This window comes from Thamnophis elegans, chromosome 1, assembly GCF_009769535.1.
Source record: "Thamnophis elegans isolate rThaEle1 chromosome 1, rThaEle1.pri, whole genome shotgun sequence".
NCBI classification, from domain to species: domain Eukaryota; kingdom Metazoa; phylum Chordata; class Lepidosauria; order Squamata; family Colubridae; genus Thamnophis; species Thamnophis elegans.
Window position 1 is genome coordinate 102180949 of NC_045541.1, and position 17351 is coordinate 102198299.

Below are 17351 nucleotides of genomic sequence, written 5' to 3' on the forward strand. Positions count from 1 at the left end.
TAAGGAAGTGGAAGAAAAAGGAAGTGGTACAGTTTTGTAGTTCAGGAGCAGGTAGAAACTAGAGGACAAAATTATCAGTAGAGTTCTGAATGATAATACAAGGATTTTCAGTTCCCAATAATAACAACAGTAACTATAAAATGACTCCTTATTTAAAAGTATAACTTACTGTAAATGAAAAAAGCTTGAGGCGAGCAGACATGGAAAAATGCACGTTCAAGGATTCAAAACAAATTCCTGAGTTCATAATTCTTCAAGAGTTTGGAATGTGCACATGTTTTTCCTTGGGGCACTTAGACAGCTCCCTCCCCTAAAATAAAATTGAGTCTGTCTGCTCTTGTACTGTAGCTTTAGAATATGTGACTTGTAATTCCATCCTCATAATTCTTACAATTGAATGTACTAAAAGTTGCTAGTTAGATCCATGTGAATTCCTCCTGTGTAGGGAATACTGTTGGCCAATGTAACTGCAAGAGAGCAATATCTGCTACTTTCATCCATGATTTCCATTATCCTAGATCAGGAAGAAACGATCTGTTCTTGTTTAGCTGCAGTTGAATTAAAGTTAACATTATTTCTTAGCACTGCCAGTGTTAGCTGGAGATGCTGGAAATTGGAATTCAGCCATATCTAAAACATTACTGATTTTTCTCCACCTACCTTTCAACAATTCTTTTGTTAGAAATGGCAATGAATTCAAACTGGGAAGCTCACTAGATCAATGATTACAAAAGCTTTCTCTAAAGTAGTATCCACCAGAAGGGCATAATGTTGGAAAAAAAAGTGATGCATAGTAGTGATGTGCAAAATGACTTCCTTGGAGAAAATGTATGTGCCCCAGATTTTGAGAATAAGAGTTTGAAATGTTCTTTCATAGAAGAAAACCCGAAAATATACCGTTCTTGTCTCAAAACAATCCACTCTAGGATCGTTCCATTCTAAGAACTTGAAAATGAAGATATGTATGTTCTAACACTTTTACTTTGTTCTGACACATGTTATTGTTTTAATAAAATGTTTCAATGGAGTTGTTTTGTTAGGTCTGTGTGTAGAATAGGCAGTATATTTCTCACAGAAAAATTTGTTTTGCTTTGCCACTAATTGTTACGCTGTTAACTTTGCCCATAATATAATCATTCTGAACTGAATCTGGTGAAACATTACATCAGGAAAGAAAAAGATACTTCTGTGTTAGATTCTGGGCAATATCCAGAAGTTACACACAAAGCATGTCGCAAACAATTTATAGCATAGGCTATAAATTTATACAACATTTATTAGACACCTCTTCTAAATACAGTGGACTTGGGGTGGAATTTCAGCTTACTACTATACACTTACCCTTTTAAGTGTAAGACAACTTAAGAGGAGATATTATATTACAATAATGTCAAAGTTCTCCAGGGTCATAAGTTCCTCTCTGTCATAACATGGACTTCTAACATAGGATCATACTGGTATAGGAGATCAAGTATAATCAATGGTATAACGTATTTTATTTATTTCCAAATATCCTTATCATTCACATGTTGCAACTTGTGAAGAAATATTTAATGTGCCTTTCACAGAAACAAAATCTGGAGAAACCAATCCTTGCAGTGTTAAACAATTAACAAAAATGTCTCTTTACCTTTGTTTTCCAGAGAGGCGGTATTACAGATCTCGTTACAAACCCAATGGACTAAGCATCTCTTCTCACACAGTGGCAACCCGACAAGTCAGTGAGACCGCCTTGACACCCTTGACTGAACAGGAAGGCGAGGCTTACCTTGAGAAGTGTGGGAGCATCCGCCGGCATACTGTTGCCAATGCTCATTCTGATATCCAGCTGTTGGCCATGGCTTCCATTATGCACTCAGGCATGCTAGCAGAAGAACCAGACAATGGCGACCAATGTCTCCTTTTACAACCCAGTTTGAACCACAGACAGTTTTCTAGTGAGCCCAGCATAGCAGATGGACCAGAAGAACTGGCCACGCAAGATATGGAGGGGACTGCAGAACTGAATTGCACATCTGTCTGTTGAAACAGAGGAAAAGAACACTCCTGCACAGCAGAGGAAGCCGATGTTACTTTTCATGCTGCTTAGATCAAGAATTAGATCTACAGGGCACATCCTGGAGCTGATTGTGTTCTTAGGCTCTAATATTATGAGGGTCCTTTCTGTGGATTACAAAGGTACAAAGTTGTTTCAGCTGAAACATTCCAATGTTGTCCCAGAGCAATGGTTTCTCAGAGTTTGTTTTTCCAGCTAGGTTTTTGTACCCTCAGCTGCATTCAGTTTTTGTCTTATCCGGAGGGTGAACACAGTAATCCAAGTTTTATTCTGCCTTGCAGATTGGGAAGAGGAACTCCACTGTTAGGGACAGGCAGTTATTCTCAATTGCGATGTCTTATGAAAAATACAAGGAAGCCAGTTGTAAAATCTTCAAGGTTGTTGCAGTGGTACATTCCTTTGTAGGGCAATGAATCGTGTTCATTATAATATGGTATACACCTAAACTATAAAAATAGGGGCAGTAAAACCTCTTCCACTCTCTATCATCAGAGCTACTCAGAGCAACATATTCTATTCTGGGTGAATAAAATAAAATGAAAGCAGTAGCCTAAAACAAAAAGGGCATTGGTCCTTACCTGAGAGCCTCCTTTTGCCTGCCTCCTGGGGAGAGCATCAGTGAGAGTTGGCTCTGAGCTGGAGGTGTCTGATCAGAGGGCAGAGTAGAAGAAGAAGCCTTTTTACTGGCTGCCTTCTTATGAATTCTCTCTAAGGTTTTGTCCTTCTGTTTCTCATATCGTGAACTGGGCTTGGAAGACTTTTTTAAAAAAAATTTCTCCTTAACTGAGGCTTGTGCTGTCTTTTTGCTAGCCCTGGCTGCTTCCCTGCTATCAGAAGTAGAAGGCTGGGAGGAGGAATGAGGCACTGAGACTGCTTCAGGTGTGATACTTGAGCCTCCCCAGGCAACTCAGGAGCCGGTATGGAGTTTTATGCACTAAATACAGCCTCCATGTTGCCAACTGACAGCAACTGACAGGCATTCAAAATGGCGATTCGCGCCTTTTTCAACTGTCATGAAGCCCGCGCTAGACAACAAGGATAAATTCGCCCTGTGGCTCAGTCACACTAGCGGCGTTCCAACGCAACTCTTACAATTTCAGTTTTCCTCAAGAACTCCTTCTGGGTCACTCCGTGGCAGCGTTTTGTATTTATATAATCACAGCTGCCACGGTTCGCTGCTCAACTGTTTGAGCAGGGAGCCAAATTGTTTCTTCTCGCTTCCGAAGATAGGCGTTTAGAGAGGGAAGCTGAAGCTGACAGCCAGCCCGCTGTTTCAAACTGCGGGAAGCCGTTTATCGCCGTTTTGAGTCGCTCTAGTTGCAGCGACAGTCTATGCACCCTGACTGGGTTTAGAGGCTCAGACCCCTCCAAAATCACTGTCCCGTGAGGGGCTTTGATACTGGGGTCACTTTCTGGCACTCCCTATCATTTACTCACAACACCTTAATTTTCAATCCACCTTAATTTTCAATCCATATCCGATGGTCTTTTAAGACTGGAGAAAGCAATGACGCAGCCGCCCTCATCGAGGGACTGAGTTTAAAACTGGGTCTACCTAGCAGGGGCGTGGTTTATCAACGTTATCAGACCCAGTCCTCGCGATGAGTGGATGAAGGTTAATCCAGTATGGATGCTGCCTCCACCACCAGGCAGAACTACCGTAGCTAGCATATTGTTTTGATGTTTTGATTGCAATACATCTCAGGAATTACTCAAATTATTTTCAGTAAACTACCAAAAGCATTTTTAGGAAGGTATATGACTGTTTGCCAAAAACATAATACCAGTGCTGAGTTGGTAAGCTTGCAATAGTGATTTTGAGCTACTAGCTCTGTGATGGCATGCGTGCCGGAAGAAGCATGCAGAGCCATCTCTCTGGGCCCATGAGCCATCGCCCACTGCTCTTCCGGGTTCCAGCGTGCTGGCCAGTTGGTCTTCTCACATGCGGGAGTGCCGGAAGAGCAGCCGCCCGGGGCACATGCATGCATCGGGAAGATGATCATCTGGTTTCTGGCATGTGCATGCATACTGGCCACCTGGTTTTTTTGCACGCATGCATGCCGGAAATTAGAAAACCAATTGGTCGGTGTGCATGCATGCGCAGGAAACCATAAGATCAACTTTACCAGGTGGCTGCTCTTTCGGTTTCTAACATGCACATGTGCATGCATGCCCATTTTGGCACTCGGTGCTAAAAAGGTTCACCAACGCTGTACTAGCTTCTATAAAATAGGGGTTGCTGGGTTTAAGACTGAATATTTTGGAAATAGCTTTTATTGATATCAACAATGAAAGAAAGGGTGCATTTACATTAGTGGGTAATAGCAGACAACCCCTTTGGCTGGTGGGAATAGCCTTTATTGGAAAAATTCCACGGCTATTCCCTGGAACAGGGAATATCCACAACTTCTGTAATGACTGACTGCTGCAAATATCAGGATCAAGTGAGATGAGTTTTTTTGAAACTGGTATAGTGATTTCTGGAAATATTTCCATACATCTTTGGTAGCCAACCCATTCTTTAACAAACAAAATAGAAAAAGAATGTTTTAAGTTTTGTGGCTAATTGCCTTCCTCCTGCAGGTCTCTTGATATTGATGGGGCAGTGGCCTTTAGTATCTAGAATTGATAGGTTTTTTTGTTTTGTTTTAAATGCAGTTTCCTAATATAACTTTCATATGTATAATGCTTATTTGGCAGTGGCTCCCTTTTGATGGAAGACATACATAATGCAAAGAGAAGGCAAATTTCTTCATATAGCTGCAGATAAAGAAGTGCCATTGGGTGTCTTAGCACAATCCAATCATAACTTATTTAGTTGTTTAAATGGTAAAAATAATTGCATTATGCAAAAAACCCAAACAGTAGAATAAAATCTGTGCGGAGAATGTGGGATGTGTGCCTTTCCTGCCAGTTCAAAATAAACATTTAACAAATACTACCCAGATTCTATTGTGTATGCAACTTCCTTGTCACAAAAAGTACAGTTTATTAGGAAAACAAGAACATTTTTCTATGTACACTGACCAACATATTTGACTCAACATGTTTGGAAGATACAATGTTAGGAAAAACTCATCTGCTTGAAAACAATAATTAGTTATTCTAAATATCTGGTGGAAGTAGACGTAAACCAAGCATCACACACTTTTGGGGGACAATGAAATAAGAACCCTGAATTAAGAGAAGGCATCACAAGGCGGCCATAAAGAGTATGGTTTTTCACAAAAAATCATTTTTAAGAAAATAAAACACTAGGAAGGAACTTCCAACAATTGCAATTCAGTGCAGAACTAGATCCAAGTTCGAAAACAGTTTTCAGCCCACTGTTCTGATTCAACATCCAAATTATAGGTAGTTTGGCTGAAGAACTGAATGTAAGGGAGATGCATGGGCACAGCCCTAATGTGAAATCATCTATTTGTCAAAAACATAACAGAATTTAAACTTTACAGATGATCAAAAAATATAGATACCATGACAAAGTATTCTTTTCCATGAAATAAACCGCAGGCAAGACATACATATAAAAAATAAAAATAAAAAATCACCTTCTTAATTAAAAAAGCAAGCAGGAGAGATACATAAAGTCCTTTCAGACATATTCACTGTTAAGAAACAAAGGTTTGTTACCTTTATTTGACATTTTCATGTGAAACAGCTTTGAGGCTTATTCACATATTTTCTCTTTTTTGCATATAACAAAGATGGAAATATAACTGACAAGCAGTTCTCACTTTCTCAGCCTTATTGCCTTAATTCTCTTTAAAATACATCTTGTGGTTCCTTTGAGCTATAACCTCAAACCCAAACAGAAAGCTACCATTTCCACTGCTAAAGCTGCATGTTTAAAGACCTTGGCTCCCTTCTGGGAAATTATGATATAGAAAAAAAATCAACAGTGGTCGGCAAGACAGCAAGGGAGCAGGGTCCACCAGTAAAATAGCTGTTTAGCATGCTCTCCAGTTTGCACCATCCTTAGTAGTGAAGTTCATCATTACGAAGGACTCTCAAATAGAGTTAGGGAATTGAGACCAGGGTGGCTAGGAACTGCAGTCTGGCATTTTCTCCATGATAACAACATTCCCATCTGATTCCAGAAAGGGGCTGCCTGGCAAAATTGGCAATACCAAGCCACATGGCCAAATACTACACTACTTTATACCAGATATCCCCCCTCCCCCCAAAAAACCTCCAAAAGATTTGAGCTAGTGTGCAACATAGCTTTTAGTGTCTGGCAGGCATATCAAACTTTCTTCGAGGGCTAAATCAGCATAGTTCTCCATGGTCCGGTGGGGGATGGATGCCTCCTATAGCACCCTACCGGCCAAAATGGGGCATGGGGGGGGGTGTCTGCATGTGCCTCACCATGCCTTGTTTTCACCCTTCATAGCTTCCAGCAGCTGGGCATTTTTGGCCCCATTTTGGGTCAGCAGAGTTCTGTAGTGGCCATGAAGGGTGAAAACGAGGAACGGGGTGGGGATGTATGCAGCCTGTTATAGCTGCCAGAGGTGCCATAGGCCAATCCTTTGATATTTCTAGACTGGCCCTGCAGGCCAGATTTAAACACCCCCCAGGTTAGATCCGGCCCGTAGGCCTTGAGTTTGACATCCCTGGTCTATGAAGATGGCTTTTACCTTTACCAAAAGTGAATAAATATGGAAATAATGATTGTATCTGAAGACATAACTTTGGGGTAAGTATTCCGCATTTAGCATTCAGAAAGGTTCATTTTCCCCTCTTCTAAAGACTCTTCAATCACACACTCCACCATTGCTGAAAGTCTGCTGACAATTGTCATTTTTGATTTAGTCTAATCCCCAGTTAAGATTTCTTTAATAATATAATTTTATTAAACTTTATAAAATACCAATGAAAATAAAAATTGTGGAGAAAGGGGAGAAAAGTATAGGATAAAGAGGAATTCCAATTTTTAAAAAGTCCTTTGACCATTAGAGTTACGTTCAATTCCCAGAACCTAAATGCCTGACGTATAATGCAGAAGCTTTGCCTGCTTTCAGTGAAACTGTTTGTGCTTTTGTTTTCTAAATTAAGTGCTGTGGCTTTTTAAAATGCAGATATTTTCTAAAAAAAAAAGCTGTTGGCTCTATTGGTTTTTATTATAGGTGGGGTTTTTTGTATGTCTTTGAGTCAATCTTGGAAATTACAGGAACAAGTCCCAGCAATTTTTTTTGGTATGATTTTAGAGGTCTTTGCGTCCTTCCTAGAAATGAGACAGGATCACTAGCTCAAGGTCAACACCAGATTGAAGGCAGGATTAGAATTCAGCCTTCAGCTAAAAGAGCCAAGGGTTTTTTGCTTTCTAGCCTGGTGCTTTAACCAGTACACAACCAGACTGGCTCTTAACGATCGTTAATCAATTGCTATATAAAAATATCTTGGCTTTACAAAGAGCACTAGAGACTATTCAGGGAAAAATAGCAGGTAATATAGTTTAATTGCTAATTCAACTTACTGAAATAAGTTGAGGAGCCTACATTGGCAGAAGGGCCCACCATAGGCATTTGTGTTCTAAACTGGCAGAATCGTTAATAGCAAAGAAGAAGTATATTCTCAGCTAGGAAACAGACTAGGGACATTTAATGGACATATCTGGAGATTTTTCTTTCTTTTTAAATTGTGTTGGGTAGTGTCACAAAATTATTGTGCCAGGCAAAAAGTGTAGCCATTGATCAAATGGCTGTTGTGCCTAGTCACGAAATATTAATTTTTCATGTGGCAAATAGGTAAGAAAAAATAGGTTCCCCAAAAGCATTAATCGGAGACCGTGTTCAAGTTCCAAAGTAGAAAGTACAACCATGAATTAACAATTTTCTTGCTCTACTTCACTGAGGGCAAAGAGGTGGCATTAGGGTTAGGGTAATGTAATTATATAATAAGTTATGTAATTTGGCCTAGAAATGAACGACCATATTTTTCGGAGTATAAGATGCACCTTTTTTCCTCAAAAAAGAGGCTGAAAATCTGGGTGCGTCTTATACACTGAATGCAGCATTTTTTGCCTCCTGAAGCCCCACCCCTTCACCAAAATGATCATGCATACCCTTATGGAGGCTTTCAGAGAGCTCTTGGGGGCTGTGGAGGGCAGAAATGAGCAACAAACGGGCGGATTTTTTGCCCACCCATCCCCGTGCAGCACTCTATAAGCCTGCATAAGGCTATGCATGCAATTTTTTTGACAAAAAATGGGCTGTTATTTGCTTGTTTTTGGCCTCTCCCATGCCCCCAGGAGCACTCTGCAAGGCTATTTATGCCTTTTTTTGGGGAAAAATGGGGCTGTTTTCGCAAAAAAATGGGCCGTTTTTGGGTGGTTTGCAGAATGCAAAAACTTTTTTCCTTTTGGAAAGCTCTTTAACTGATTGATTAACTTACATTGATCTAGTGCTATGCCAGCAGAAACAAAGTCTTAGGTGCTGTAGATTGTCAGTGATTTCCTTCTTCAGCACATGGATAAATAACTTGGAAACATCTACCTACCTATCTACTCTCTCTCTCCCTATCTACTGTATTTCTCTCTATTTCTCTCTCTATCCCTCTACTTACCAACCTACCTACCTAATCTTCCTCTTTCTCTACTCCTCTACCTACCTACACACTCTCTCTTCCTAGCTACTGTATTTCTCTCTCTTTCTATTTCTCTCCCTCTATCCCTCTACCTACCTACCTACACACTCTCTCTCCTTACCTACCTACTGTATTTCTCTCTCTTTCTCTCCCTCTCTATCCCTTTATCTACCTACCTACCTTTTTTAAAAAATTGCCTCTTCAAAACCTGCTGCACCTTATACTCTGGTGCATCTTATACTCCGAAAAATACGGTACATGGCTGAGATAGGTCACTAAGACACAATACAAGTCCCTCTAAAGACAGTCTAACAAGGCTCAGCATACAAATGCAAATGAAATACTTGAATATACTACTTAGCATTTAGAAAAATAAAATACATTTCTTAGTGTTCCAAATTTTAGCCTATTTTTTATCACTAATTCTTTCTACATTCTTTATCTCAGAATGCTTCACAACAAAAATACCGGGCCGTGTAATAACATTATCTTTGCATGAAAAATTTGGTATCTATATTCCTGAAAATGAAATTGTACTACAAAGAACTCATTAAATCATTAAGATACAGAACCTAATTAGTATCAAAGGAAGTATCTGTAGGCACATTGCTACTGATGAGAACTCCATTCAACATATACCATTAGGATATCATCATACAGATATAATATATCTCTAAATAAACTAAGATATCCCCATATCAATTTTAAAAAGTTTTTATTTGCAGACCAGTGCAAACTCTTTAGGGAGGATCCCTTTAATATATTAATAACCTCATAGATCATGCTGGAAGTGGCATGAAGAACCATCGCTCCAGGCACGCCAGCCATTGCTCTTCTGGTTCCCGCACGCACATGTGCATTTTCCAGCTGGTCTTCACACAGACAGGCGTGCTGGAAACCGGAAGAGCAGCTCCGTGGCATGCATGCATGCGCACACTGGGAAGCTGAGCTTTGGGTTTCTGGTGTGCACATGCGTGCCAGCCAGCTGTTCTTCACGCATGCATGCACACCGGGGAACTGTTCTTCCTGTTTCTTGGTTTCACATGTGCACGCTAGGGAGCTGCTCTTCCAGTTTCCGGTGCTCCCATGTGCGAATGTGTGCGCTTCTGTTTTGGCACTCAGTGCCAAAAAGGATTGCCAACACTCATAGATCCTGGATTTCCAAAACTATTCCCCACCAACCAGCATGCTGGGGATAGATGACTAGCATAATGCCCAGATGGAATAGCCTAGCAGACCACTTTGTAAATCTTTTCAGTTTCTTTTTGTTCCTCCTAATCTAGAGAAGTGTTAGTTTTTGCTAGATAAAATAATAGCCTATACCAAGGATCTTCAACCTGTGGGCCAAGGCCCACGACCCGACCGCGACCTATATGCAATTGGGGCCATGTGAGTGGCCGGCTGACACAGCCCCACTTGTGCGAGTGTTGTGGGGGCTCATTGCCCCATTCATACGAGCATCACAGGGCCTCACAGCCCCACTCGCATGTCCATCGCAGGTGTTTGAGGTCCATTCGCGTTGAGTGTCACAAGCACTTGGGGCCCCACGCCAGTGTGGCAGCTCAGTCGCACTTGCACAAGGATCACGGGTGCTCAGGGCCCCTTGTGGGAGGATCATGGTCACTTGGGGCCCCACTCGTGTGAACATCGCAGGTGCCTGGGCCCTCATTTATGCAAGCATTGTAGGTGCTCATGGCCCCATTTGTGCAAGTGATAGGTGCTTGTGCCTGTCCTCTCTTTTCCCCCTCTTCAGGCCACCAACCCAGAAAGATAGAGGAACTCTGACCTATACACTACCTATATCTAAAACCCATTTTGTATGGTTTTTTTTTAAAGTTAGCTGGATGGCAGTACCTTGGCGACTTTGGTCAATCTCAGCAAGCTAAGCAGGATCAGACATGATTGTTTGGATGGGAGACTGCCAGAAAACAGTGCTGTGGGCCAGTTTAGGAAGCTGGAAAATCCCTTTCAATCATTCTTTCAAACCATTCTAACTGAGGTAACTGAAATGTTCATGGGCTTGCTCAGACTTGGCATAGAAACAGATGAGTTTGGGATCAGAGGAAGATGCTTCTTCCCAGGGTTTGGCTCAAAGGCATTAGAAATAGAATCTAACCTGGCAACATCTGCATTCTTGATCTTGTTGAATATACTTTTAGTGACTTTCTTTTTCTTTAAAATACCATCTGCCCTAGGTTTACGTCTCTCTTAACAAGGTGATGAGGAGTTGTTACTGACGGTTCCCCTGCAGTGCTCACAATTTATTTAAGAGATTGTTTCCTTGTGGCTGTGATGTTTACTTATAGCCTCAATAGCTGAATTTCCATTTAGTATTTATCATTCGTTTAGATTGTGCAATCTCAACGTAAAAAGAAAGCACTAAAATCTAACTACTTGGTAAGTGCTGCAAGGGAATATTTCATGGTATAGAGCGTGTGTTTAGTTAAACTGGTCTGCAGTTGGGCCAGTGAGCAGAATTTTAAAATCCTGATCTTATCAAGGACTAAAAGCATCTTTCAAAGTTTTATTTTGAATCAGCAGTGTTGAACTCAATACAGTAGAGTAACACTGCCCCTTTGTGGCCACTTTAATCAAAGACATGCATGAAAAAAAGTTGGCTCAAGCTTTCAGAATTTAGAATACTCATTAACTGTATATTCAGAAGCCTAAGTTAAATGGGGCACTAGTAATAACTTACTATATGAAATGTGTTCATTACACTTAAGTACATCAACAAAATCAATGCAAAAAATGCTCCTAGCAGAAATATCTGGAATATCTGGAATGTACAGCATTAATGTGTAATGTGTAACTTAAACATATGTAAGCCATGAAGTCATGCTCTGATTTGTTGAATGCAATCTTATTTTATGTATTGAAATAAGAATGACTTTTCATTATGATTTTTATTTTGAAAAACCCAACATTTTTGAACAGTTACAAATTATTTCATTTTCTCAAATGGGGATACCAATGTGCAAGGCAAGCAACATTTTCAGCAGCCACTAGGCCTTGAATTTTTTTTTGTAACCATACAAGTTGCAGTTAAGCATTTAGAAACATTACAACAGATGGCTCTCCTGCTGAATTCACAATTCCCATTAATGGCAGCCATTACGGACTACAATTGGGGAAGGAGTTGCAATCCACATCACTGAAAATGTATGCTCATCCCTATAATTCAGCATCGAAACGCTGTGCATTCCACTCACCAGCATGAAAGAGTTTTTGCTATTTTGTTTTTACTCAAAATAGACTGAAATGCACTTTATCATAAGCAAGCAAGAGATGCCCCAGTTTCTCCAGGACATCCTCTTCAAAACAGGAAGAGGAAAATCATGAACACGTGTGCATTAAAGAAATCAAGTTGAGCAGCTATGCAAATGAGAAACTAATTGCTAAAGTTAATGTCTTTTACCCATTCAACCACATTTTTGAAAACTTTGTTCCATCTGTTATTGACAGCTAAACTGTAAGAAACAAATTGACAATTCTTGTATATATAACTCACTGATTGACAAAATATTCATAAAAGAAATGAAAAAAAGCAAAACATTATACATTTTTAAAAACAGCTTGCTGACTGGAAACATTACATAAAACTATGATTCAGAAGACTTCTAGTCTATGTTTGTCTGTGTTTTGTTACTTCTGAGATTTTTGCCCATGAATGCTACAAGAAGAGTTTTCGATGAGTTGTATTTGGGTTTTTGTAATTAGTGCATTAATTAAAAAAAATTCAGAGGCATTAGCAACATTGACAGTATGTAATATTTTAGTGTGGTGTTCTTACTAACACTTTTAATTTACTGGATTATGTCACAGCATTAGTTCATTTAAAGACCAGCATTTTAATTTAAGTGGTACTTTTCCGCTGTAGTTCACTTGTATTTTGGATTGGGTACCTGGTTCAACATATATTACAATAATTTGACATTTCAATGAAACAGAAAACCTTATTTAAAAAATATAAAAGGTCATATACATTATCTTGATATGGTATCCCAACACTACTTAGCCTATTTTGCCAGCCTCATTTATGTTTCATGTTTATGTTTAATAGCAATAGTTTTATATAAACTATAGTTTTACTCTAAACTAAGCAATAGTTTAGATTTATATACCCTTACAGTGATTTACAGCCCTTTCTAAGCAGTTTACAGACTCAGCAAATCGCCCTCAACAATGTGGATCCTCATTTTACCAACCTCAGGAGGAAGGAAGGCTGAGTCAACCTTGAGCTGGTCAGACTTGAACTGCCTGACTGCTGAAGCCGGCTGTCAGCAGAAGTAACCTGCAGTATTAGATAAAAGAGCTTTGTGGGTAAAATGGCACTTAAAAAAAGAAACTTAAAACAGATCTGCTTAGCCTCCCGGAGTGAAAATATCTCCATGTTCTCCCAAAGCATATAAAAGGGGCAAAAAGAATATATCTAACTTTCTGGATACATTAGTGCACTAGCTATAGTTCTCCAAGTTGCGCCACTAAAAAAAATAAAGAAAAAAACACGGTTACCAAATTTAAAAAAAAATCCACTTCATCCTATATTGCAAGGTAATTGGATTCCAATTTGAAACAATTGTAACAGAGCGTATGATCCTGAAAGAAAATATACAAGGAAAATTTTGACCTCTATGCTATTATTTTAATCAGCTTTATGTGATCTAAAGAAAAGATATTATTCAAATTCTATGTATGCCAAGGAAATAGAAGGTTTTTGCGTACACATACATAAATATAAACACACATGGTGATCAACTTCAACTGCACAATTCTTCAAAGTACAGGATGTTTACATGTAAGAATAAAAAAATTAACTTAAAATGCTCAAGAGAATGGAGAGAGATAACTTGGGACTTTTCAAATCTTGGTATGGGTTAGAGTTCTAAACATACCTGATTATTAATTTTATTGACCAAGTCTGTTGGAAACTGGAATTTAACACAGCTAGAAGTCTATGAGTTACCTCTCCTCCATTCCATGCATATGAACTAGTGACCTATAGTTTATGAAAGCTTATGCCTTTTAATAAAATTTGTTATATTAAAAAAGTGCTTCCAGCTCCTAATTTTTCTTCCTGTCCTATTCCCACTATATGGCAGAATATAAAACACTGAATAAATACAGTAGCAGACTAAGCACAATATATACAATGAAAAGGGATGGGTAGCTGGTAGTAAGGAAGCTAAAAACCAATTAATTAAAAATCTAAGATATTGATTAGATCTTATTGGTGTCTATCTGCAATTAATTCTAAAATTAGGAGTCAAAGATTTTGAATTAAAAAACAGGATAAAACAGAAGCTAAAATATTACAAGTGATAGAAAATAAAATTAGTTCAATCAATAGACAAAAAGTACAGATATTTTAAATAGAAATCTTGACACATATTAAACAATGTTTAAATAAAAGATGAGACTGCAATCCTATATTTCATTATCTGAAAGTGTATTCAGGTTGACTTAACAGTTGTCCATAAGACTACCTGAAGCTGATATAAGTCCACATATAGTAATTAGCACCTACCTTATTTTATCAGAGAAGGATTTGATTAATAACAATATGAAACAGCAACTGACAAAGATAGGATATGCTATCGAATAGTTTATTAACGAAATAGAACATGATTCCTTAAAGGTTAATGCTTATTACAATAAATTACTATTCATAACCACGTACTCTGGAAAGTTGGTATTTTTTTGTCAAAATAGAATTTTAAATATGCAATAAATTGATACATTGTAATATATAATACTTCTGTATATAAAAATATCTAAAGATGCCAGCATTCTTCTTCTTAGCTTACCAGAAGATAGAAATAAGTTCCAATGAGTGACATTTACTTTTGGGTAAGTAAATGAAATATATCACACTAAGAGTTACTACTTCATCAAAAATAAGATTCCCTACAATTAGATCAGGTTTAAATAAAGAATAATCTATCCTGTTCTTTTTCATAAAAATGCATGAGAATAGAAAATTATATGGTACAAATCAGCATTTATAAATGTTTGTATTCTGAATAGACAAGCAATTATTTGAAATAATGCACATTTTCAGGGTCTGTGTGGGGTGGGAGTTTAGAAAAGGTAATGTAACTTTTTGCTTCCAAGCAAGATTCTCTTCTATAAAAATGCAGAATAGGTAACCTTAAGTGCTATTCTCTCATACGGCACCAAGTAATACTTTAATTCATTCCCAAATGCTGGGAAATGTTTGGTTCAAATAACCTTTGTCTCCATTCATGTCTTTTCACAGGCAGTGTCCTCAAAATATGAGAGATCAACTCAAAAGCTGAGTGTTTTTCCATGATTGCTTCATTGCTGTGTAGCTTTTATTTGTTTGGAAGGCAGGGAGTTTACTCTGATTATTCTTATAAAGCTATAAAGAAAAATTATGCTCCCATGGAGCTTTAGGTTTACTGTCATATGTTCTCATGGAACACTAGTGCAGACTTTGGGCAATTAATTGTTGCCACCAGTATGTGTTATATCAGTATTTATTTTTTCAAAGTAAAGGTAAGTCTGCCTTGATTTTTTTCCCCCACACATCAGAGCCACATATTCATCTATTAGTTAACTTTGGTAGTGATTCCACATTTTATCAAGAACACTTTCACCAAAATGATCTTGTCGACACCAATGAATTTTGATCAGAGACTTCTGTACACAAGGTAATAACTTTTACAATTAGCACTTATAGCATGTTTATGCACCAAAGTAGCACATTGCTACACAGACTGTTGTGCGCAAAAATGTTAAAGCTTTGCTCAGATCAGCCAATCTGAAGCTGGGTTAAAAAAAATAACATTCTTGAGAACTGTAATACCTATGCGGAATACGTCAGCAAAGTAAACTGAAAGCCCTGCAGAATGCAAGCATATATGCCTATCCCAAATCACCTTTAAAAGAAGGGGAATTCCCTTTAAGGCTAACAGATTGCAACAGAGTTTCCAAGTAAAAATGAAACATGTCTAACTTTTGTAGCAGAATCACAAACATATCATTAAACGTATCATAACAAGTGCAAAAAAAATGCAACAGGGCAATGATAGGATTAAGCAGTGCAAACGACATTGAAACATCAGTCAAGGATACCTCAAGATTTCATCGGGGCAAAGATTTCCTGAGGCAATCAGGTTGATTTAAGTTTCTCCATAAGAGATCTGCAGTGAGCTTTTAGATTCATCAAACCTAATTTATCATTATGTTAAGAGTAGTTGAGAATAGATTAACACTAAATTCTCTGGGAAGGGAAAACAAGAATGAAGTTGTAATTAATACCAAAGCCACCAAGATATGACTATTGACTTTCTTGCTTTAATGATAAAAAGCACCAAGCAATTATGCATGTTATACAGATAGTCCTTGATTTATGACAACTAGAACCAGAACTTCAGATACTAAGCGATGCAGTTGTTAAGTAAGTTATCACATGACCAGATTATGCAGCCATTTTTACTGCTGTTAAGTGAATCATGTGGACATTAAAATGAATCCAGCTTTCTCAATTGTCAGGAGCCAGCTGGAAAGGTCACAAATTGCAGTTGTCAAGCACCTGAATTGCAATCATGTGACTGCAGGAAAGGTGCAATTGTGGTAACTGAGGATGAGTCTTAAGTCACAAACTACCTGTATGTATAGTGGATAGATAGATATAGAATAAAATGTTATATATGTATGTATATGTGTGTGTGTGTGTGTGTGTATATATATATATACATACATACATACACACACATACATACTATATATATACATACATACATACATACATACATACATACATACATACATACATACATACATCCTCACAATTTAGGGCTAATTCCTTAGCTTATATACTCAAGTCATGAAATCATAGGAATTCTATGGAATTCATTGGAAGATAACTTAGAGATTTTATAATCCACATCTTCCCTCCCAGGGTAGGAATCCTCAAATAATCCAAGGCAAGTGGTTGTCCAACTTTTGCTTAAAAATATCCACTGAAGGAGTACCAATAGTTCTGAGAAATACATCATTTGTTTTTGTTCCTAATTTAGGCATTAGTAAAGTTTCCCCTCGAAAATATGTGCTAGTTGTTCCTGACTCTAGGGGGAGGTGCTCATCTCTGTTTCAAAGCTGAAGAGCCAGCGCTGTCCGAAGATGTCTCTGTAGTTGTGGCTGGCACAACTAAATGCCAAAGGCGCACAGAGCACTGTTACCTTACCACCAAGATGGTCCCTATTTTTCTACTTGCATTTTACATGCTTTTGAACTACTAGATTGGCAGAAGCTGGGACAAGCTGGGACAAACTTTCTGATTGACAAGCTTAGCGTCTTAGCTACTGAGCCCTCTCCTCAATTTAGGCATTAGGCAGAACAAATCCATACCGTCTTCACTGCAACAGCCCTTCAAGCACTGGAAGACTGGTACCACTGATATTATACCTCCTATTACCCTTCTCTTATTTAGGCTAAACAAACCCAATTTTTAAACTGTTCTTCATAAGAATTATCTTCCAAGTCTTTTATCATCTTTACTGTTCTCTTCTGCATTCTTCTGTGGCTCATGCTTAATCTGTAGTCTACTAGATCTTTTTCATGAGATCTTTTTCATAAATACTATAGTTGAACCAGGTACTGTCTATATTCTATCTGTGCATCTGATCTTTTTCCACTCAGGTACAGAACCTGACATTTTCTCCCCCACTGAATTATATTTACT

At 38.3% G+C, this 17351-nt stretch overlaps 1 protein-coding gene across 1 annotated transcript in view; it reads left to right on the top strand.

Moving 5' to 3' along the window:
- Positions 1-4881, top strand: part of PRR5L (proline rich 5 like) — a gene marked incomplete at its 5' end in the record, with an annotated part of 45493 nt that extends 40612 nt beyond the window's left edge. The window contains one exon of the mRNA XM_032213024.1: positions 1644-4881. Coding sequence (XP_032068915.1) covers positions 1644-2026 — 383 coding nt within the window. The remainder of the gene's footprint in view (positions 1-1643) is intronic.
- Positions 4882-17351: the final 12470 nt, after the last annotated feature.